At 41.3% G+C, this 21,121-nt stretch overlaps 1 protein-coding gene across 2 annotated transcripts; it reads left to right on the top strand.

Annotated features, from left to right (window-relative positions):
* Positions 1-7: 7 nt before the first annotated feature.
* LOC119723118 (5'-AMP-activated protein kinase catalytic subunit alpha-2-like) lies at positions 8-21,121 on the top strand. 2 transcript variants are annotated; one of them, XM_038193657.1, is made up of 15 exons: positions 8-191; positions 1,199-1,340; positions 3,102-3,195; positions 3,947-4,091; positions 4,457-4,544; positions 4,795-4,864; positions 4,993-5,041; positions 6,132-6,240; positions 7,044-7,146; positions 9,360-9,474; positions 11,467-11,576; positions 13,795-13,837; positions 15,565-15,734; positions 17,845-18,016; positions 20,213-21,121. In XM_038193657.1, exons 1-15 carry the CDS (start codon positions 14-16, stop codon positions 20,458-20,460), a joined length of 1,836 nt encoding a protein of 611 aa, XP_038049585.1. In that variant the 5' UTR covers positions 8-13; the 3' UTR covers positions 20,461-21,121. The 2 variants fall into 2 exon arrangements, with proteins under 2 accessions (XP_038049585.1, XP_038049586.1); XM_038193658.1 differs by having other exon boundaries at positions 10-191; positions 11,503-11,576; positions 20,213-21,119.

The raw sequence follows: 21,121 nt of genomic DNA, 5'->3' as shown, positions 1-21,121 counted from the left end.
TTTAAACAGATTGATGTGGCAAAAGAAAACAGCGTTCACCTTGACCTATTTTAAGGTCAAAATAATTTCCCAGGCAAAGCGAAGTCAACATCGGAGATTTTGGGCAGCCATGTCGTCCAATCCGCAGGTGAAAATAGGCCACTACACCCTAGGGGAGACCCTAGGGATGGGCACGTTCGGCAAAGTGAAGAGTAAGCTTGATGTTGGTGTGTCGTTTGGGGTGTTTTATAATTGGAAATTGTGTGAATTTGGGGCCGTTTCGCAAGGGTTCGATGTGGGTTTGGCTTGACCTCTCTGGAAAATATGACCTTTTATATTCTCTGTGCACTAATGTATGTACTGTGCATTATGTAGGCCTACATGTATACATTTGCCACTGGCACAGTGCCAGTGCCATGCCACACTGTTGATTTACACAGATTTTCTCGTCTAAAGTTTGAAGGCACAGTGTTAATGATTAATTTATTCTGATATAATTTTCTTAATTGGGCCAACTTTTGAATATTTTTGTAATTAATTAACAATAACATTAGTCATTACCCTGCCTATTTTATATTTATGGTGAACCTTATGATTTTTTATTAATTTATTATTTATTTAATTCACATATTTTTATGATTCTAATAATTTCTATTCCGTTCACAATTATTAATAAATTAAACTGACTTTTTTACTTTTTAGTCTTACTTTATTTTATAACCTGAATTTCAAGTCAGAGACATCTCCCGAATTGTTTCTTGTGTACTTCAAAATTGTCAAAGTAGGCCAAGTCCTGGCCCGATAACCTGATTACCAATAAATGTGTTTATCATCAAGATTTGATAATATAATAATGGTTTTTGACCATGCCCTTCAATATGTTCAATTTCTTGGCAATTGTGCAGTTTAGGACCCCGTTCCCCTAGGGAACGAAGAGACACTTTTCTGTTTTGGGACTTAATACCTAAACATTTGGTGATGATACAACAAATGTCAACAATACATTCAACTGTAATTCTCGCGACAAATTCAGAGTAAAGATTCCTCTGCGGCTTTTCATTCTTATTGTCACTTTTACCAAAATTCTGAAGTAGGAAAGAAAAAAATGAGACATTCCAATTCTGACTTGCCTTTACTGACCTTCCCACACTCAAATTTATTCAAAATTTCCTCTTTTATTTCACAGAAATTAATACATTTGATCATTGTTTTACCACAGTGGGAGAGCATCTTCTAACGAAGCACAAAGTGGCGGTCAAGATTCTCAATCGACAGAAGATCAAAAGCTTGGATGTAGTCAGCAAGATTCGGCGGGAAATCCAGAACCTTAAACTCTTTAGACATCCACACATCATCAAATTGTAGGTTGACTCGTGTCACTGGTTGCTTTTCTTTAAATCTTAAATCCTCCAATTTCTTTGAAGGGTCCATTAGATAAATCTTTCTCATGAACACATTTTGTGCAACTTTCTAGTCTTCTTCAATGTATGAAAACTATTTGATATCCCTTTTTAGTTAATTTTTTTGAAAAGTGCACTTCTTTAATAGACCGCTTGCAGATGCGTTCGATAATCGACGCGCGAAGGCGCGCGACACCATGTTGTGGGACAAGCGTATATCTATCCATGCACATTTTGTCCCACAACATGGCGTCGCGCACCTTCGCGCGTCAATTATCGAACGCGTCTGCAAGCGGTAAAGTGCAAAGATTTACAAAACATTTACAAATTTTCCATGCTTTTCCAGACAACTGAGGGCGCTGTTGCTGTGATTTCATTTCAGGAAGACACTGTTCAGTTTGGGGGTTTTCTGGTCAAATGAATCCCAAAATATTTACTCATTAACCCTAACCCCCTAGGCCCTTGTTGCTTACAACCATCCTCAATCCTCCAAAATCCTCCAAAATTTTCCAAAATTTTGCAACTCCGCCTAAATTTGTCAAAATTGTCAGACAGTCCTGCCTCAAAATGCATTCATCCTCAATCCTCCAAAATCCTCCTCATCCCAAAACTTTGCACTCGTGTTTAAATGAAGGATAACCAACGCCAAATCCTTCAAAATCATCAGACAGTCCTGCCACAAAATGCATTCATCCTCAATCCTCCAAAATCCTCTTGTGCTTCAATCACCATTCATCCTCAATCCTCCAAAATCCTCATGTGCTTCAATCACCATTCATCCTCAATCCTCCAGAATCCTCATTTGATTCAATCACCATTCATCCTCAATCCTCTAGAATCCTCCAAAACCGCCAGGAGGATTTTGGAGGAGTGAGGTGGGTTAGGGTTAAGATCATTTGTGAGAAAAGTTTGCTCATTGGCTGACCGCCTTGTACTGACACAACAATGAATCTCCAAAGAAGAAAAAAAATCATGACAGCAAAATATCCCAAATTCTGGCAACTTGTGGTGCTGAAATAGCTGTAACATTGAGGTTTCTGCCTGAAATGACATCAAACTTCTGCTCATGAATATGGAAATTTGCATTAGCATAAAAACCATAAGGCACCAAAATACCCTTGAAAATGGTAAAATGGAAATTGAAAATAAGGTTAAATGGGACACAAATGTGCATTTTGGTGAATTGCATTAAAACAATTACATTACATGGGCTCTTTGATCATCATTATCAAATGTTTTGATAATTGTATTGATTTTGCAAAAGAGAACATTTCAAAATATAAGATGGAAATAACTAAAACTTTAAGCATCAGTTCCAACAGTAATTACCTATCGTCTCAGAATTATATTCTTGAAATGATGGCCGTTATTTTGCATCGGGACTTCCATTCCATTTTATTCCAAACTGCTGGAAGAATACATTTTAGTCCAAGGGCACCAAAATAAAAAAGGAGGTGGGGCAACAGAGCCCATGCCCTTTAGTAGCCACCGTACAATTCTTGGCCTGCACAGAACAATGCCCTTTTAATAAACACTGCTGTACAAACAAAAATCTGGTTTTAAGTTATAATAACATTTAAACCTCAAAATGTAACTCTCAATTTGTTGTGCACATTACAAGCCATTGTTTGCTACCAAAAACTAAATCAGAAGCCTGTTTATTTTGACTAAACTGACACATGATATTATGTATTTGTTAATATTTACCAATTGTGTCCTCAGATATCAAGTTATCAGTACTCCTACCGACATCTTTATGGTTATGGAATACGTATCAGGCGGTGAATTGTTTGACTACATCGTCAAACATGGCAAGGTGAATATACAATTTCTCAAAGACATTCTTTAATGTCGTTTCGCTGGGGAGGGGGTCATCATTTTCTGTAAGGGCCCACTCGGTGATTTTATTCATAGTTTCAAATAAAATGGAACTGACTGGGTTTAACCCTACGACTATTTAAACAGTCGGAGACAGTAAACAAATTCATCCTCTTCCCTGCCATGCCTTTTACACAGGCTAGTCACAAACAGTCAGATCATATGTTAAGCAAGCACCGCGACTGGTCAAATTCAGTCAACATGCTAAAGCAGGAAACTGTCTTATCAATCACCTACAGTCGAATCACTGCTGCATCAAGTTACATGAACAGTCCCAGCCAGTCAATCCTGCTTTATGTAGGCTGGGAGCTCTTAACTGTTGAAAACAGTCACTGGATTGATTCTGATTGAAAGGACAAATTAGCACAGAATATATGTATGCATAGAATGGTTAATTATGGTAACAGTACTGCACCTTCTTAGAAATTTTCCTTTTGCCAGTTCAAAGAAACCCATGGATGTATAGGAAATTTCCAACAATCTTTTGGACAGTACATTTTGGACATACATGTATTTTGACAAATATGTAATGACACATTTGATAATATTCTGTGTATTCATTGCAACCAACGTGTGTGAGTGAATGTGCGTCGTTTAATAACATGTACTGCAAGCTTGTAATATTTTTTCCATTAAATTTTATTAAATTATCTTTGTTCAATTTCTCTGCTCACATTTCATTTTCTTAGCTAAAAGATTTTGAAGCGCGTCGGTTCTTCCAGCAGATCATCTCAGGCGTAGATTACTGTCATCGGCATATGATCGTCCATCGAGACCTGAAACCTGAAAACCTCTTGCTCGACACCAACATGCACGTCAAGATCGCTGATTTTGGTAAGTTGGGCGTCTTTAGCCCTAACTCCCTAGCGTCTTTTACTGGGAACTGGACCAAGTCCATCAAAATCCATCAATCACTGTGCTTCCAATACAAATTTGTACATGATATAATGGAACCCTGCCAGACAGATGGTGTTTGTGCCCTTGGGCAAGACACTTCACTCCAATTGACTCTGTCTACCCAGGAGTATAAATGGGTACCTGTGAGGGTAGAGGACCGAATGTGGCCTGATATCGGCTACCATGTGGTCTCGCGGCCAGATGAACAGGGAATAATTGTAAAGCGCTTTGAGATTGTTGGTATGATGGAAAACGCTATATGAGCATTACAATTTAGTTCTATTTTATTTATCCGCCGGTAGGTCTTTCTAACATGATGACGGACGGAGAGTTTCTGAGGACGAGTTGTGGCTCACCTAACTACGCAGCGCCAGAGGTCATCTCTGGGAAGTGAGTCCAACAAATTACGAAAAAAATGTGAAATGGTTTATTGCCACGAATGTTGTTCTTGTTCAGGCAAGACCATTTATGAAATTCAGATCCACTGGTTTGAAATATTTGAAGGAGGCACCAATTTCATCGGGAACTGTGCATTTGAAACACATTGTGCGAATGGATTTTCAGTTTTGGATATTTGTTTTTGTTAAAAATGCTACATATATATTTTTAGTAAAGTTTGTTATGTGCCAATTATTTGTAGGTTATACGCCGGCCCTGAAGTGGACATATGGAGTTGCGGTGTTATCCTGTATGCTCTTCTATGTGGAACAGTAAGTACAAGACTTTAGTCCCCACCCCTTACCCGGACCCCACGCCCAACCCAGACACCACACCGGCCCAAAATTTGCCAAATTTCCAGTCATTTTACCTTTAATTTTTTGTTGATTCCCCCCTCCAGCTTCCATTTGACGATGAGCATGTACCTACGCTCTTCCGGAAAATCAAAGGTAGGCATAATTATTGCACAGTAGAACATGAGAGTTGAAACTGCACCTGTTTAGTAGGACTTTGATAAGACTATAGGTCTCTCTCAAATGACGTCATTTCCGACAGACCAACCATGTTCATTGGCATTTTGAGCGTCAACTTGCATGATGCGCATCGGCTGCATCGTATTTCGAACTCATTTCGAGCAAGAAGTGCACATGTCTGGAACATGTTTAACACTACGCACTTGATTGCATAAAATACGCAGTTGCAGTTCTCCTACAGCAATGGACGTGTTTGAGAGAGCCCTATTGACGAATTGTCGTTCACACAGGACCCGTCATTTCCCAGAATAAAGAGGAACCGGAGCCCCGTACGAACGAGTGAAAAAAATAAGTTCTCTTTGTAAGTTTCACAAAGAAAGTTCGGTTGCGCACAGTACCCCGACTCGTTTCCGTGCAAAAGGTGCAAGCCGTACCAGACAATCATTGACGCCCGTCTGCTCAACAAATAAACAGATATCTGGATGGGCTCATGCCATTTTGCATGTAACCGAGTCGGGGTGCAGTGCGCTACCATTGGGAAATCACGTTCCCGCATCGGGCTCCAATTTTCCTCTTATTTCTGGAAAATGTCAGGTGCTTTTTGCGGGTAGCCACCTAATGTAAGTAGCTACTAAACAGGTGCAATTTCATCTCAGAAAAGTCCACGAATGGAGAAGTGAAAATATAAAGTCTTGACAATTTTCTGACCGAAGTACTTCTACATGTAAACTTACACAGAAACTTCAGTTCGGCCACTGGTTTTGGACGTTATATTTATAAGATCCTTCTCCAAAATGTTGGGAGTGTGGCCTAGTGGTTAGGGTATGTGACTCATGATCAGAGTGTCAATGGTTCGACTCCAGTTGCTGTTCATATGTTGTGTCCTTGGGCAAGCCACTTCACCCTAGCTTGCCTCTCTCCACCAAAGGGTATAAATGGGTACTGACATTAGCTGGGGAGTAACCTGCGATGGACTAGCATCCCATCCAGGGGGAGTAGAAATGTTCTCAGTCATTTCATGCACTGAAACCGAAAATAAACGTCTTTTTTTTTTTTTTTTTTGAAGGGGGAGTGTTTGCGATACCAGAACACATCAGCAAATCAACGGTCAAAGGACTTATCATGCACATGTTACAAGTGGATCCCCTGAAACGAGCGGACATCAAAGACATACGGTAAGGGAAAAAATAAACAAAGAGAAGACAGTTTATTGTAAATGCTTAAGTTAAACGGTCTATGAGATGAATGTTTCTGAGGAACACATTTTGTGCAACTTTCTACTCCTCTTAAATGTATGAAAACTATTTGACATCCCTTTTTGGTTAATTCTATTGAAAAAAGCACTTCTTTAAACATTTTAAATTATCTGTGCTTTTCCGGACAACTGAGGGCGCTGTTGCTGTGATGTCATTTCATCACAGCAACACCGTTCCGTTTAGGGGTTTTCTTTTCAAATTGTGAACCCAAAAATTTGCTCATTGAAAACATTTGTGAGAAAAATTTGCTCATTGGCATTAAAACTGCCATGTACTGACACAACAACGAATCACCAAAGAAAAGCAAATTTACGACAGCAAAATGTCAAAAATCTGGCAACTTTTGATGCTAAAATAGCTGTAGCACTGAGTTTCCATCCTCAAAATATCACACTTTTGCTCATGAATATGGAAACTTGCATTAGCATAAAAGCCAAAAGAGGCACCCGAAAGTGCCCGTGACAATGGCAAAAACGATAATTGAAAATTAGGTTAAATAGGACACAAATGAGCATTTTCAACTATTGCATTAAAAAAATTACATTGCATCGGCCCTTTCATGTTTTTATTTAGTGCATAATTATCATTTTTATTCATCATTTAAACATTTTTTTGTAAATGGCACGTGTGGACCAGGTTGTTTGTACATTAAAGTTATATGTTTTGCGATATACGTTCGTGGAGGAAAAATAACATTCCGATGTGTGTGTTCGCATGTCCAGAGATCACGAATGGTTCAAGGTGGATCTGCCGGATTACCTATTCCCGAGGAACGACTTTGACGGGTCTATCATTGACACCGAGGCAGTACGGGAAGTTTGTGAGGTACAATTCCATCTTTGTCTCACCTGTGCAAGACTAGATTAGTCCAGTAACCCTTTCCTTACCATGGGCTACATTTGTTGGCAAGGATCTACCACCCCCCTCCCTCCCCCTCCCCCTCCCCCTCCCCCTGCTGCTTACCATAGGCGACTTCAGTCGGCCAGGAAACCACACACAGAACACCCTCAACACAGATTTATTCATGTTGATATGTTTGGCCGCCCATACATCAAACATATACCAGCTGAAAGAGTGTTATCAGATCGTTCTAATGGTGCAGTTTAGTCATAGTGTTACCAACCTCATCCCCAGTGCTTACTTTATTTCCAACCTCGTTTCCAATAGTAAGCCCTGGATAGGAAACTTTCTTCCTGTATCCTGATTCGATGCCGCAATTGGCTCGAAATATCGTATACTTGGTGGTGTTATTCACAACCTGCAGTACATGTTTTCGCAATCATTCGTCCACACCTTCTCGAAAATATTCATTTCCTTTCCAATTTGTTCTTATAAATGTGAAATGTGATACTGCATGTTGTCTCGTTAAGATCGTAACAGTTTAAAATAAAATCGTCTTTTCGTAACTCATGCCATGCTCGCACTGCGACAAATTGACAGACTATTCCTCATTTGCATACGTGTTCAAAAATCTTGCACATGCAAATGATCCAATACCAGGGTGAGAGAGCAGGTATTGGTGGGCGCGTACTGCTCGATACCCTGGGGACGAGGTTGTAGTGTTACCATTACAAAACTTTTAAGAAAAGTGCTTCAGAAGTATCCACACACAATTTGAGGTATGGAGTGCCATTTGGCCAAGTGGTGAAATAACTTGCAGTTTGATAACTTGGACCCGTCAACAAACAGGCATAATTTCTTATTTTTGCACATGTGGCCTTGAATTTTACATCACATAAAAGAGTAACGTTCAAGGAACAAACTTTACATACAACCGGCACCAACTGATTTGCATATTGTAGTCTAGCCGCGTGAAGTCACTGTTCGCGCTGCGTACAGTACGTGTGAGTGCGTAGCTCGCAGCTACTGCTTATGCTAGCGGCCGACCATTGATCATCGCACACTATCATTGAATGCCTTAAAGGGAATGTACAACCATTTGTTTTTGCTGCAATTTTCAGGAATAAATGGATTTGGAGGATTAGTATGTTATTGCAGATATTGTTAAAATGACTTGTTTCAAGTTTTGGACTTGTAGATGCTGGAAAAACAAAGAAAACCAATCGTGTTCTTGTAGTCTGGTTCCCTGACCCCACTTAAGATGAAACGGAGCAATTTATAGACTTTGGGAAATTGTAAGGTCAGAGAATCAGTCTAGTAGGCTTGTACCCCTTCACAGATCAATTGCAAAGAAAATGCAGAATAATGTATTATGAAAAATTTGGAGCAGTTTTTTAAAAAAAGCCATTTTTTTCAAACGCTGGTAGGCCGACCAGTTTTGAAAATAATACAAGTGGCCACGATTTTACAGGATGCATTAGACTGTCATTCCCTAACAATCCACTAAGGTATTTCGTGATAATTTGATCATTTCGTTTTGTCATGTTTGCAAATGTTGTATCTTCCCTTTAACCAAGGCTATAATAAGCAAGGTACCAGTCACAGGCATGTAAAGTCCATGTACTTTTTGGCTGGTAACCTCCCTGCTGATTAGCAACCGATGGGGCTACGTTGGTGTTACTAAATATACATACAATTATTGAAAAAAAAATTTAAAGTTATTATTTAACCCTAACTGCCCTGAATCCTTCAAAATCCTCTTTGCCAAAGTGGAGGAATTTGGAGGATTGAGGTTACATGGCAAAAGTGCGTTACTGATTTCGTAGGATGCCCTTTTTCAAGGTCTTGTTGTTTTTGCTCAGCCATGCATAAGTATAGGCCTGGATTATGCTTGAAATCCTCCGTACTGCTCCAGGATGTCACTGGCCAAGCCTCAACATACTGACAGTCACTGCCGCAGGATTTTGCAGGATTCAGGCAGTGGTCACCCCTCCACGGATCATATTCAAGATATAACGGAGGAATTTGCAGGATTGAGGCTATTTTTCCATGAGGCCAATTGGAGGATTTTGCAGGATTGAGGCTACATCCCAGCAAAAAAGGCCTAGGGAGTTAGGGTTAATTGATTCATTGATATATTTAATTATAAATTAGTTTACTAATTTTTTTTCTTAAATAGATTTATTTATTTGCCGCAGAAATTCAGCGTGAAAGAGCAAGAGGTGCACAGTTCATTGTTGGCTGGGGACCCGCACGATCAACTACGCATAGCCTACTTCCTTATCATCGACAACAAACGTATCATGGACGAAGGTAAGCCCCGTCTTTTTGTAGGCCCTGGGATGCTTTTTGCTATGGGGACAGTGGGAAGTCCCCATAACTCGGTCCTAATTTGCCTAACTATAAAAAACTTCCCTTTAACGCGGCGTACATTGTAGGCCTGCTCACAGGTTTGTTTATGGTGTATTAAAATTGAGGATTTTCTATTGTTCCTCATCGTCGATCTTTTGTTTATACTCTAACTTTTTTGCAACAGCTGCCATTGGTTTTGTACCCGTTTTCTAATCGAGGTCGTCTTCGATGTGACTCCTGTCTTCAATTACCTGACGATGCTTCACATGTGTGTCCTCGATTTACACCATAAACATGATCTGGTACACGGTACCCTGTGGAGACATGTGCACAATAGGGAACAGAAGATTGTATACGTCTCCACAAGGTTATCACGAAATATGGATTTTACTCAAAAACTAGGAATTTCCAAGGTGTGTTGATCCCTCGCAAATGGAAGAATTTTATGTAAGGGATATTAAGTCCAAATTTCAGCCCAGGAAATTAATTCTGGTTAAAATAAGAGCATTTTGAAAGTACACTTCCAAAACTTGAAAACTTTAGTACACGAGAACAAAGAAATGACTCCACATGGATACAAATTCCAGTACATGTGCACACACTTAGCGTCCATACCCACCGTGGACATTCGTCTGTATTCGCGAAGTTAAGAAAAGCTGGAGGAAAAAAACTGATTTTTCTCGCATTGTGAATAATCTTTCAACCCGAATTTTCAATCATGATTTCCTTGACTGTTCCCCTTCAGTTTGTGATGGATAAGCGTAGCCCAAAAATGCCTCTAAACCTGTTTTTCAGAGCGGGGGAAATCTTGTGTGGACGTGGGCAAGTCCACAAAACGTTCACACTTCCTGCACCCTGCGGACGTCTTTTGTTCACAGGTCAAAAAAAAAAGAGTATGCAATGTTGGAACACACATACTTGTTCCGTAGTTGTGGGGACTACACACGAGTTGTCCCATGGTATTATGGGGACCGAAGACGCTGTGGGGACAGCAGAAAGTCCTCATAACTCCGTCGTAATTTTCCTATAGCAATAACAAAGTTCCCCATAACACGGCCGCCCACCCAAACTATTATCCCTAACCCCCTAGGCCTTTTTGCTAGGAACCATCCTCTCAATCCTCCTCAATCCTCCAAAAATTTTACAACAGCGCCTAAATTCTTCAAAATTTTCAGACAGTCCTGCCTCAAAATGCATCCATTTTCAATCCTCCAAAATCCTCCTCATCCAAAAATGTTGCACTTAGGTTCAAATGAAGGGAACCCAGCCCCTCAATCCTTCAAAATCACCAGACAGTCCTGCCTCAAAATACCATTCAGCCTCAATCCTCCAAAATCCTTCTCTGAAACAATACCATTCAGCCTCAATCCTCCAAAATCCTTTTCTGAAAAATACCATTCAGCCTCAATCCTCCAAAATCCTTTTCTGAAAAAATACCATTCAGCCTCAATCCTCCAAAATCCTTTTTTGAAAAATACCATTCAGCCTCAATCCTCCAAAATCCTTATCTGAAAAAATACCATTCAGCCTCAATCCTCCAAAATCCTTTTCTGCAAAATACCATTCAGCCTCAATCCTTCAAAATCCTTATCTAAAAAAATACCATTCAGCCTCAATCCTCCAAAATCCTTTTCTGAAAAAAATATCATTCAGCCTCAATCCTCCAAAATCCTTTTCTGAAAAAATACCATTCAGCCTCAATCCTCCAAAATCCTGTTCTGAAAAATACCATTCAGCCTCAATCCTCCAAAATCCTTTTCGGCTAAAATACCATTCAGCCTCAATCCTCCAAAATCCTTATCTAAAAAAATACCATTCAGCCTCAATCCTCCAAAATCCTCCAAAACCACAAGGAGGATTTTGGAGGATTGAGGAGGGTTAGGGTTAAAGATCACACACAACCATTAAATCCTGCATCCATTCTTTTCTCCTTCGAAAATCTGTGCTTTATAGGTTATATAAATTGTATGCCATTGTCACCCACTGTAGCTTCGAAATCGCAAATGAAAGATTTTTACCTGGCTTCGAGTCCACCACCAAGAGAATCATTTCTTCAAGTTGGGGTGAGTCACTGCATGAATTGTGTTCGTTTCATTATGTTCATTTTGTTCGTTTCCAATAATAACACCACTCAAAATCCAAAGCAGAACATTCAAAACCTAACCTAGGGAGGTTTCAGCTCGGTGGATAGTACACCTTTCCAGAAAACAGTGAAAATTGTTCAGAACCTTTTGATTAGAAATATGATTTTGTCAATAGCACTCTTTATTTTCAAAAATCAGTCAATTGGCTGATCGTCGGAAATCACCGACGTTTCTTGATTTCCTTTAAATGACAGCAAGCCAGACGGAATAATTTCACCCGATGTTTAGTACCAGTAGGGTCTTTAATCTAAGTATTAGCTTTTTGATGATAACTCGGTAGGTTACTTTTGGGATAAATGCATATGGGCAATTCCATGGTTACTCACGTTACATTTTTGTAAAATCGGTTACTCACATTAAGAAAATGTAACGTGAGTAACCGATTTTGTGCGTCTTGTTTATCATACATCACACATTTTTCTGGATGTCATCTTTGGTGCTTAGGCAGGTCTAGGTCTACTCTATCTACCATGGGGATAACAGTTTTTAATAGTAAACCTTTTCAGTCAGGTAATTACAGCCCAAGGAAACTCAAAAGTACATCAAAAATGTAACGTGAGTAACCGTGGAATTGCCCATATGATCCTATATGCATTTAAGTTGACCCTAGTCCCAACTCCATCAAAAATTATCAACCCCCCCCCCCCCCCCCATTTTGGGACTTGGTCCTGCAGGCCCGGTTTGACTAAATATTGATGGACTTGGGCCTGGAGGCCTAAAGCAAAGCATGTTTTGGAAGCAGTGTGGTTGATGGATTTTGGCGGATTTGGTCCAGTACTTAGTAAAAAGACAGTAGGGAGTAAGGGTTAAACTATTCCGTGTATACATTTTAATAATGTGATGTCAGATGGTAATTCTTTCAAATTACCCAATTACGTGACTAGAGCAGCTTCTTAAAGCTATAGTCCATCATTTGCAGCCATCCGAAAAAGTAACTAGCGTATTATTGTTGAAAAACATACTTGGTTGAAAGATAGTAAGTAGACTAAACTCCCTGTGAAATTAATCTTTCTGGCAAGCTATCATTTTGAAGAAATCAACGAAGGAAGGCCTTTCCAACGGTGCGTCTTAAGACGCACCGTAGGAAAATTTAAATTAGTAGTTTGTTTTGCTATTCGGCGCAGCGCGCGCAAGCATTGGCACGACGCACAGGCGCGCGCGGTTGCTATAATTCGTCGGATCAGTGCGCGACATCGCATATAGCTGCAATTCAAAACAATTCAAAACACGATTCAGCAACTTTTGATTTGAAATTGAGATCCTAGAATGCTGTTTTTCTCGGAATATACAGCTGAAGCTGAGCTGAAACTTCATCAGGTTAGTTGTTCAGTATCCTTCATTAGATTTTGAACACTTTTGTTGCTTCAAACGAACAAAATGCACAAATTACAAATGATGGACTATATCTTTAAAAATCGACGGCAACAGTCAGTTGTTTGATGTCTTTCATGTGTAGTCACTCCTAACTGTTTAATATGTTAAAATTAAAGGTAGAATGGACCATTTCTCATTAGTGCATTTTTTTCGTTTGAAGCAACAAAAGTTCTCAAAATCCAAAGACGGTTGCTTTACAACTAGCCTGATGAAGTTTTAGCTCTGTGAATGCTGTATATTTTGACAAAACACAATTTTCTGGGTCTCGATTTCAATTCAAAAGTTGCCGAGTCATATTTTGAATTGCGCCCTCTCGAGACTCGACCCCAAATCAGCATTCGGGATTGTAGTTAGGTGATGTCACACACTGAACCAACAAGTAATTGTAACCACGTGCGCATGTGCGTCGTGTCAACGTTTGCACCTATTCACGGATTCACCCAACTACAGACGGACATTTCGTAAATATGTGTCACCTAACACGTCTCTGTGTAAGCGACCTTTTATTGTTTTCTTTAAAATGACAGCATGCCAGAAGGAATAATTTCACAGGGAGTTTAGTGCCTGAACTATCTTTAAACCAAGTAAGCTTTTTAACAATAATTTGGTCCATTACTTTTTGGAGTAGCTGCAACTGACCTTTGATCCAAATCTTTTTGATAATTTTTTCAATAAAAACTGTAGAATGCAAGGCTGAATCGAGAGCAACAATTTTTTTCTTCTGTTGTTGAGCTTTTCAGTGATTTTTTTTCCTTCTTCACAGGAAGGGCCGCCAGCTATCAAAGCACACCCGGAGAAAATGCCCCGTAAGTATCTGACCAGTTAATTAAGGTCATGCACATCTCTTCTTGTTTAAACAATGCAAATTAACCCTAACCTCCCCCGACCCATCAAACCCCAACGGCATGTTTTGTTGGAATCTGTTAGGATGGGTACAGTACCCCTAAACTGACAGTCTTTTACATTGGGTTGGCACACCTCCAGAATCAAAAGTCAAAAATATGTGTGTGCAGTTTCCCATATGATGTTGGAATTTGCCAGGATGGGTATGGTTCTTAGTAAATTATGCTAGGGAGATAGGGTTAAGCCACGTTAGTACTACAGTCCTTCATTTTTAAGGAGCGCGATCGCGCAGGCGCTCCTACTGCGCTCCTCGACTGTCTCGAAGGAGCGCAAAAAAATAGCGCTCCTCAGAAATCCAGAAGAGGGCTCATCAAACACGGGAAGTTTAAAAATAAGAAGTGATAAAAACGCCAAGGATTTTAAGTCTGATGCTACACGTAGGCCACATTCGTTGGTATAATGCCCAAACTCACGTTAATATTCCGCCGGATATTGCTAAAATCTGAAAGCAAATATTCAGTTGCTTTATGTGCCGTTTATTAACTCCATTTTCCAAGTATGATTAAGTGATGAACCAACTGACAACTGTATTAAAAAAATGAAAGCGTAAGCAGTAAAACCTTTTATTAATCTCCATTTAGTTAGTTTTTAAAAATAAATTCTACCTTGTCTTACAGTTACAAAAACCAAAGAAGTAACGCCACTTGAGCATGTTATTATGCAAAAACTATAATGTAGCCCCTTGAATAAATCCTGATATTCAAAATAAAACAAAAACAATGTTGACCCGTCGTTTCACCGCTGTTTATCCGTGGATTTTAAGGAGAGCGATTTGCTCTCCTCAAAGATTTGAGGAGAGCAATTTATAGCTCTCCTGGATTTTCTTTAAATGAAGGACTGGTACTAGACTTAATTTTGTAAAAAGTTTACTGCAAGTGATCGTTTACATTCCATTGTGGTTATTCTACCGTGCGTCCGCACTCGGATTAATATCAGCCCGCAGGAAAGTCATTTGTGCCATAAAACTAACAGTGTAAATTCTTCTGCGAACCAGTTGGCCCTGTACTGTAAAACTTACTTTTTATCCCCCTGGCTTTAGCCAAGAAAGGGGGATTTTGCGATAGTGTATTCCTTCTGTCCGCCAGTATGTGTGTTCCATTTTGGTTAGGTTGACTGTTCAGTGCTGTCATATGAAAAGTCAGACTTCAATCTCAACCAAACTTGGTGACAATCATCTTTGGGTAGGGGGGTTTCATGTGACTTGAGACCTTTGAGGTCAAAGGTCATCTAGGGGTCAAATGAGGTCAATGTTTTTGGTTAGTTAAACTGAAAAGTGCTGTCATATGAAAATTCAGACTTCAATCTCAATCAACTTGGTGACAATAATCTTTGGGTAGGGGGACTTCAGATGACTTGAGCCATTGAGGTCAAAGGTCATCTAGGGGTCAAATGAGGTCATTGTTGTTTTTGGTAAGGTCAACTGAAAAGTGCGCTTACTAACTGACTGTATAAATTCCAGCATGCCAGGGGGATTGTGCAAGTTTAACTATTTTTACATTTTAAACAAACCGCTATAAACATAGGGCGGGATAGCTCAGTTGGTAGAGCACCGGAACAGCAATCCGGAGGTCCGTAGGTTCAAACCCCGCTGAAGACAATTTCTTTTGTTGAACTTTAAAAAAAAATAAAGCGGAAGCAGTGACGAACATCAACGACCACCTGGACGTGAAGAGCTCCTTGGAGTTGTCGCGGCGGATCACGCCGGTCAAGCGATCCAAGTGGCACCTTGGGATCAGATCACAGAGCCGACCCCTCGATATCATGGGAGAGGTCTACAGGGCCATGAAAACGCTCAATTATGTAAGTACTGTACCTCTGTCTTTGGGAGGTTCGAATCCAATTCAAGCACTGATTTATCCAAGTGGCACCTTGGGATCAGGTCACAGAGCCGACCCCTCGATATCATGGGAGAGGTCTACAGGGCCATGAAAACCCTCAATTATGTAAGTACTGTACTTCTGTCTTTGGGAGGTTCGAATCCAATTCAAGCACTGATTTATCCAAGTGGCACCTGGGGATCAGGTCACAGAGCCGACCCCTCGATATCATGGGAGAGGTCTACAGGGCCATGAAAACCCTCAATTATGTAAGTACTGTACTTCTGTCTTTGGGAGGTTCGAATCCAATTCAAGCACTGATTTATCCAAGTGGCACCTTGGGATCAGGTCGCAGAGCCGACCCCTGGATATCATGGGAGAGGTCTACAGGGCCATGAAAACCCTCAATTATGTAAGTACTGTACTTCTGTCTTTGGGAGGTTCGAATCCAATTCAAGCACTGATTTATCCAAGTGGCACCTTGGGATCAGGTCACAGAGCCGACCCTTGGATATCATGGGAGAGGTCTACAGGGCCATAAAAACGCTCAATTATGTAAGTACTGTACTCCTGTCTTTGGGAGGTTCGAATCCAATTCAAGCACTGATTTATCCAAGTGGCACCTGGGGATCAGATCACAGAGCTGACCCCTGGACATCATGGGAGAGGTCTACAGGGCCATGAAAACGCTCAACTATGTAAGTACTGTACTCCTGTCTTTGGGAGGTTCGAATCCAATTCAAGCACTTATTTATCCAAGTGGCACCTTGGGATCAGGTCACAGAACCGACCCCTCGATATCATGGGAGAGGTCTACAGGGCCATGAAAACGCTCAACTATGTAAGTACTGTACTCCTGTCTTTGGGAGGTTCGAATCCAATTCAAGCACTTATTTATCCAAGTGGCACCTTGGGATCAGGTCACAGAACCGACCCCTCGATATCATGGGAGAGGTCTACAGGGCCATGAAAACGCTCAACTATGTAAGTACTGTACTCCTGTCTTTGGGAGGTTCGAATCCAATTCAAGCACTTATTTATCCAAGTGGCACCTTGGGATCAGGTCACAGAACCGACCCCTCGATATCATGGGAGAGGTCTACAGGGCCATGAAAACGCTCAACTATGTAAGTACTGTACTCCTGTCTTTGGGAGGTTCGAATCCAATTCAAGCACTGATTTATCCAAGTGGCACCTTGGGATCAGATCACAGAGCCGACCCCTGGACATCATGGGAGAGGTCTACAGGGCCATGAAAACGCTCAACTATGTAAGTACTGTACTCCTGTCTTTGGGAGGTTCGAATCCAATTCAAGCACTGATTAAATTTCAAACCCTCCCTCTGTGGCTGGCAAATTCAACAAAGCCACCCTGGCAGTCGGAAGTAATGGAGTGACCGTTTTTAAACAGTTCGTCGTCGTCTTGGTTTCCCGCGTGCGCGTTTTACAAGCTTGGGGAGCCAGGGCCATACTTTTGTCATAGCCAATTGTTGAAATCTTCACGGTTGAACATAATCTTGCGCAGCTACATTTGTTCGATTTGGGCATTTTTGCTTAGGCGTGCCCAGTGCGCCGAAGTCGGTTTCGGGTCAGGTCAGTTTCGGTTTCGGGTTGGGTTTGCTCATCATTATTCTGCGTTAGAAAAATGGTGTAGAGCGGATTCTGATTAAATTAGAAGTAAACTATTGTGGCGCTGGCAGATTAATATTCTGGGTAAACAATGATTTTTTTTGTAAATAATGAAAAATTTTGGCAGCACCTTTCGGCACATGCGGGCGGTGGAAGGTATTCTATGACTTTCATTCCCTCTGCCTAAGTAAAGAACGTACTGGTCTTTGGTTGATTCAGGAAAACGGCCAGCGGTTGAACTTTTTAAGTTAAAAAGAAATGTGAAATTGGTTTCCTGAAGAGTGGAGGATTTAGTAGAATTCAAAGCTGTCCCTAGTCAAAATACTATTGGAGTAGTGGTTAAATCCTAGCCACAGAAAGAACGCTGCTGACTGTTCGTTCCCACCCTTGCGTCTCGCCCTGTTCGTCCACCATTCTCGCCCCCTCTCTGTTACCCTGTCTCGTCCTCTTTCCCCTCCCCTGCAGGATTGGAAGGTCGTCAACCCTTACCACGTCTACGTCCGGCGGACCAACGTGGTGTCGGGCAGCATCTTCAAGATGAGTCTGCAGCTGTACCAAGTGGACAACAAGAGTTATCTTCTGGACTTCAAGAGTCTGAGCAATACTAGGAATAGCTTGGGGCAATACGGTTCAATGGGTATGGAGAAAGAGTCCTCGTTTTCTCTGTGAAATTAGGGCTGTGACGAATATAACAAATATTTGATCTTCATCCGAATATCTAAGGCCCAAAAAAAAGTTTCCGGTTTCTGGTATGGAGCTTGCCCCAAAAGTGGTGCAGCGACGCAGCTTTTTTTTCTTTTTTTTACTTTTTTTGTCTTCAAATATCGGCTGATGACTGCAAATGGTGCCCGACTAAATTTAGTGCAAAATATATGGGAGTCCAGAGAGGCCACATAAAGCTGATACTCGATCATAACCCCATTTAAAAACACATTAAAATTGTGCAGCAGCAGGATTCCAGTCAAACCAGTGAGTTTGGCAGTTTTGAGACATCATCTTACATTGAATTGTTTTTTTTCATTTTGCCGACGCGCATGGCTACAGCGACGCGCGCGTTTACCAGAAACCGGAGACCTTTTGGGGGGGGGGGCTAAGAAGCTTCTTTTTTTTTCCGATTTATATATTGGAAAAAAAAGGTGAGCAGTGTCAGGAAGACCATCACGTCCATGAGAAAAATTAGCTCAAATTTCTTCTGTAAAATCGGTCAGATATCAGCCGTTCCGTGACTTCTATTTTTGTAGTATTTTAACCCAAACCCTAACCCTGCCAGACGCGACACAGTGCATCAGGTGGAAAAAGTCTGGTGCACTTTGATGCATTCAGCTACCAACACCATTGCATAACACCGCTTCTGAGACAATGACAGCTAGTCCCATTGAACAATGCTACAGTTGTATCCTGCTGCAGTTGGTGACCAGAGACTCTGAGGCAGTTTGGCCTTGAAAGTTTGACCTGATGGATCTTGCTACACTGGGCAGGCTTGTCACTTAGACAAACGTTGCATGTGGCTGCGTTTGGAAGGGTTTCTAGCCGAAATACCCGGGAGGGTTAGAGTTAATAAGCTCTGTCAATTTTTAAAAAGCGCAGGCACACGCTAATCCCGATTGGCGGCCAGTTTAGGGCCCCTTCTCCATTCATATCCTGGACGAGTTCCGGACAAGTTGCCGACATTAGTATCGGATAAAAGTTGCAGGATTCTGAACAACTTCCCCGCAATCTTCCCTGCAATGATGTTATTGAGTATTTGTGAGTCGAGCAGTTGCTATATAATGAACATTTTCCTGGAACATGCCCGGTACAAATGCAGAGCTTGTTCTGGACAAAGTGAATGATTCAACCTGCGACTTGTCCAGAACTCGTCCTGGATATGAATTGAGACAGTCCCTTTAGCCCGGTTCATACTCGAAACGAAAAGCGAATTTGTGACGTCATGGCTGCGAACAAATGTTGAACGCATTTAAACTCTGGCGTATTTCGTAGCGAATGTTTCATGACGCCAAATTCGCATTCGCCTTCGCATGAAGTATGAACCGGGCTTTAGGCTGGCGTCTGTTAAACTTGATCAGCACATTTTGAATATTTGAATATTCAAGTCCAATTTAGAATAATTGAAATGCTCAATTATTTGAAAAATGCACAGTCCAATTTGGAATCCGTCCCTTTTGGTACTTTGTATTACTTTCTTGAGGCTGCCTTAGGAGAAAAAAAAATTGTGAAGCAAATTTGTGGTCTCTGCAAAAGACAACTGAGCACCGGTCACACACAGTGTAAACACACACATTCTTGTTCCGTAATTGTGGGGTATCTGTGCAAGGTATTTGTGGGGACCGAAAATGCTATGGGGACAGTAGAAAGTCCCCATAACTCGGTCCTAATTTGCCTAACAATAAAAAACTTCCCCATAACGCGGTGTATGCCTACCCACCCATGTTTACGTTACATACCAAGTGTGGACATTCCCTTGGTTTCGTGTAGTTAAGAAAAACCAGTGAAAAAAAAAAAATCATTTTTCTCAAACTGTGAAAACTCTTTCAACCCAATTTTTTGTCTATGATCCCCTTTAGTGTTTCTCTTCATTTTGCCACAGATAAACCTAACCCAGAAATGCCTCCAAACCTGTTTTCCAGAAATGGGGAAACACTGTGTGGACTTGCCCAAGTCCACACAACGTCGCCTCTACCTGGTTTATGTGGACCTCTTTTGTTCCGAAGTCCACACAGTGAATGTAATGCCTACCCATCCGGGAACCACTTATAAGCATTATTACACCACGTGCTTTGGCTGGTACCTTGTTTTCGTTAAACAAAAGGTTTTTTTTTTCTCTCACCTTCAGATGAGAAGATGGAGACGGATGATTCCAAGCCCTCCACCCCTTCCTCGTCAACGACGCCCCGCCCCGCCTCCTCAACAACACCCCGCCCCGCCTCCTCAACAAAACCCCGCCCCTCCTCCATCCCCAACACCCCCAGGTCCCCCAGCACGCCCACCGCGGCCTCCGGCTCCGCCCAGCACATCATGAACCACGACACCATGGAGTTCTTTGAGATCTGCGCCAGCCTGATTGCGACGTTAGCACGGTAAGGCGACCAGCGGGGGAACACAACAAAAAAAACACTGGCCATAAACTGTCGGCTCGTGGGTGGCATTTGGCGTTTCGCGTAAACGTCCCCGATTGTTTGCTCTGCAAATGAGGTATAGTCCGATTTTAAGACAGACGTTATCCTGAGTGTTGCATGCGGTGACTGCTGTACTTTTTGAGTGCGGATAACTGTTTTTAAGATTGATCCCCCCAAAAAAGCAGCGTTTCCCGCGTAACGACCTCAGAATGCCTAGTTTAGTACCTAAGGTCAGCAAGCCAATGGCCCATATTTAGTAGAGCTGGTTTTTTGATGATTGTATTCAAAGGGATGCTTTGTCATGATGTCGGAATGATGAAATGGTTCACACCTAATGAAAGTATTTTCTTGGGTAGGAATTTAGGTCCAGTGTATATCTTTGTGATCATCACAAATCATTGAAATGGAACAGGTAGTCCTAGACGTTTGAATGAAATTTTTATAGAGCAAAAAAAAAGAAAATAGGCAAAAAATGTTTATCTTTACCAGTAATGTAGTCCCCGTGTGGATTTTGTTTCTCAACCAAGTAATTAAAGTAAACCATGTTTAGCAACAGCCCAATTTCATGGTTCTGCTAACCATAGAATTCCGCGCTTACGATCACCAATTTGTGCTAACCGCGCTAG

Source organism: Patiria miniata, unplaced genomic scaffold, assembly GCF_015706575.1.
Source record: "Patiria miniata isolate m_02_andy unplaced genomic scaffold, ASM1570657v1 HiC_scaffold_16, whole genome shotgun sequence".
Lineage (NCBI taxonomy): Eukaryota > Metazoa > Echinodermata > Asteroidea > Valvatida > Asterinidae > Patiria > Patiria miniata.
Note: the sequence above shows the minus strand (reverse complement) of the source record. Positions and strands in the feature narration are given on the sequence as shown.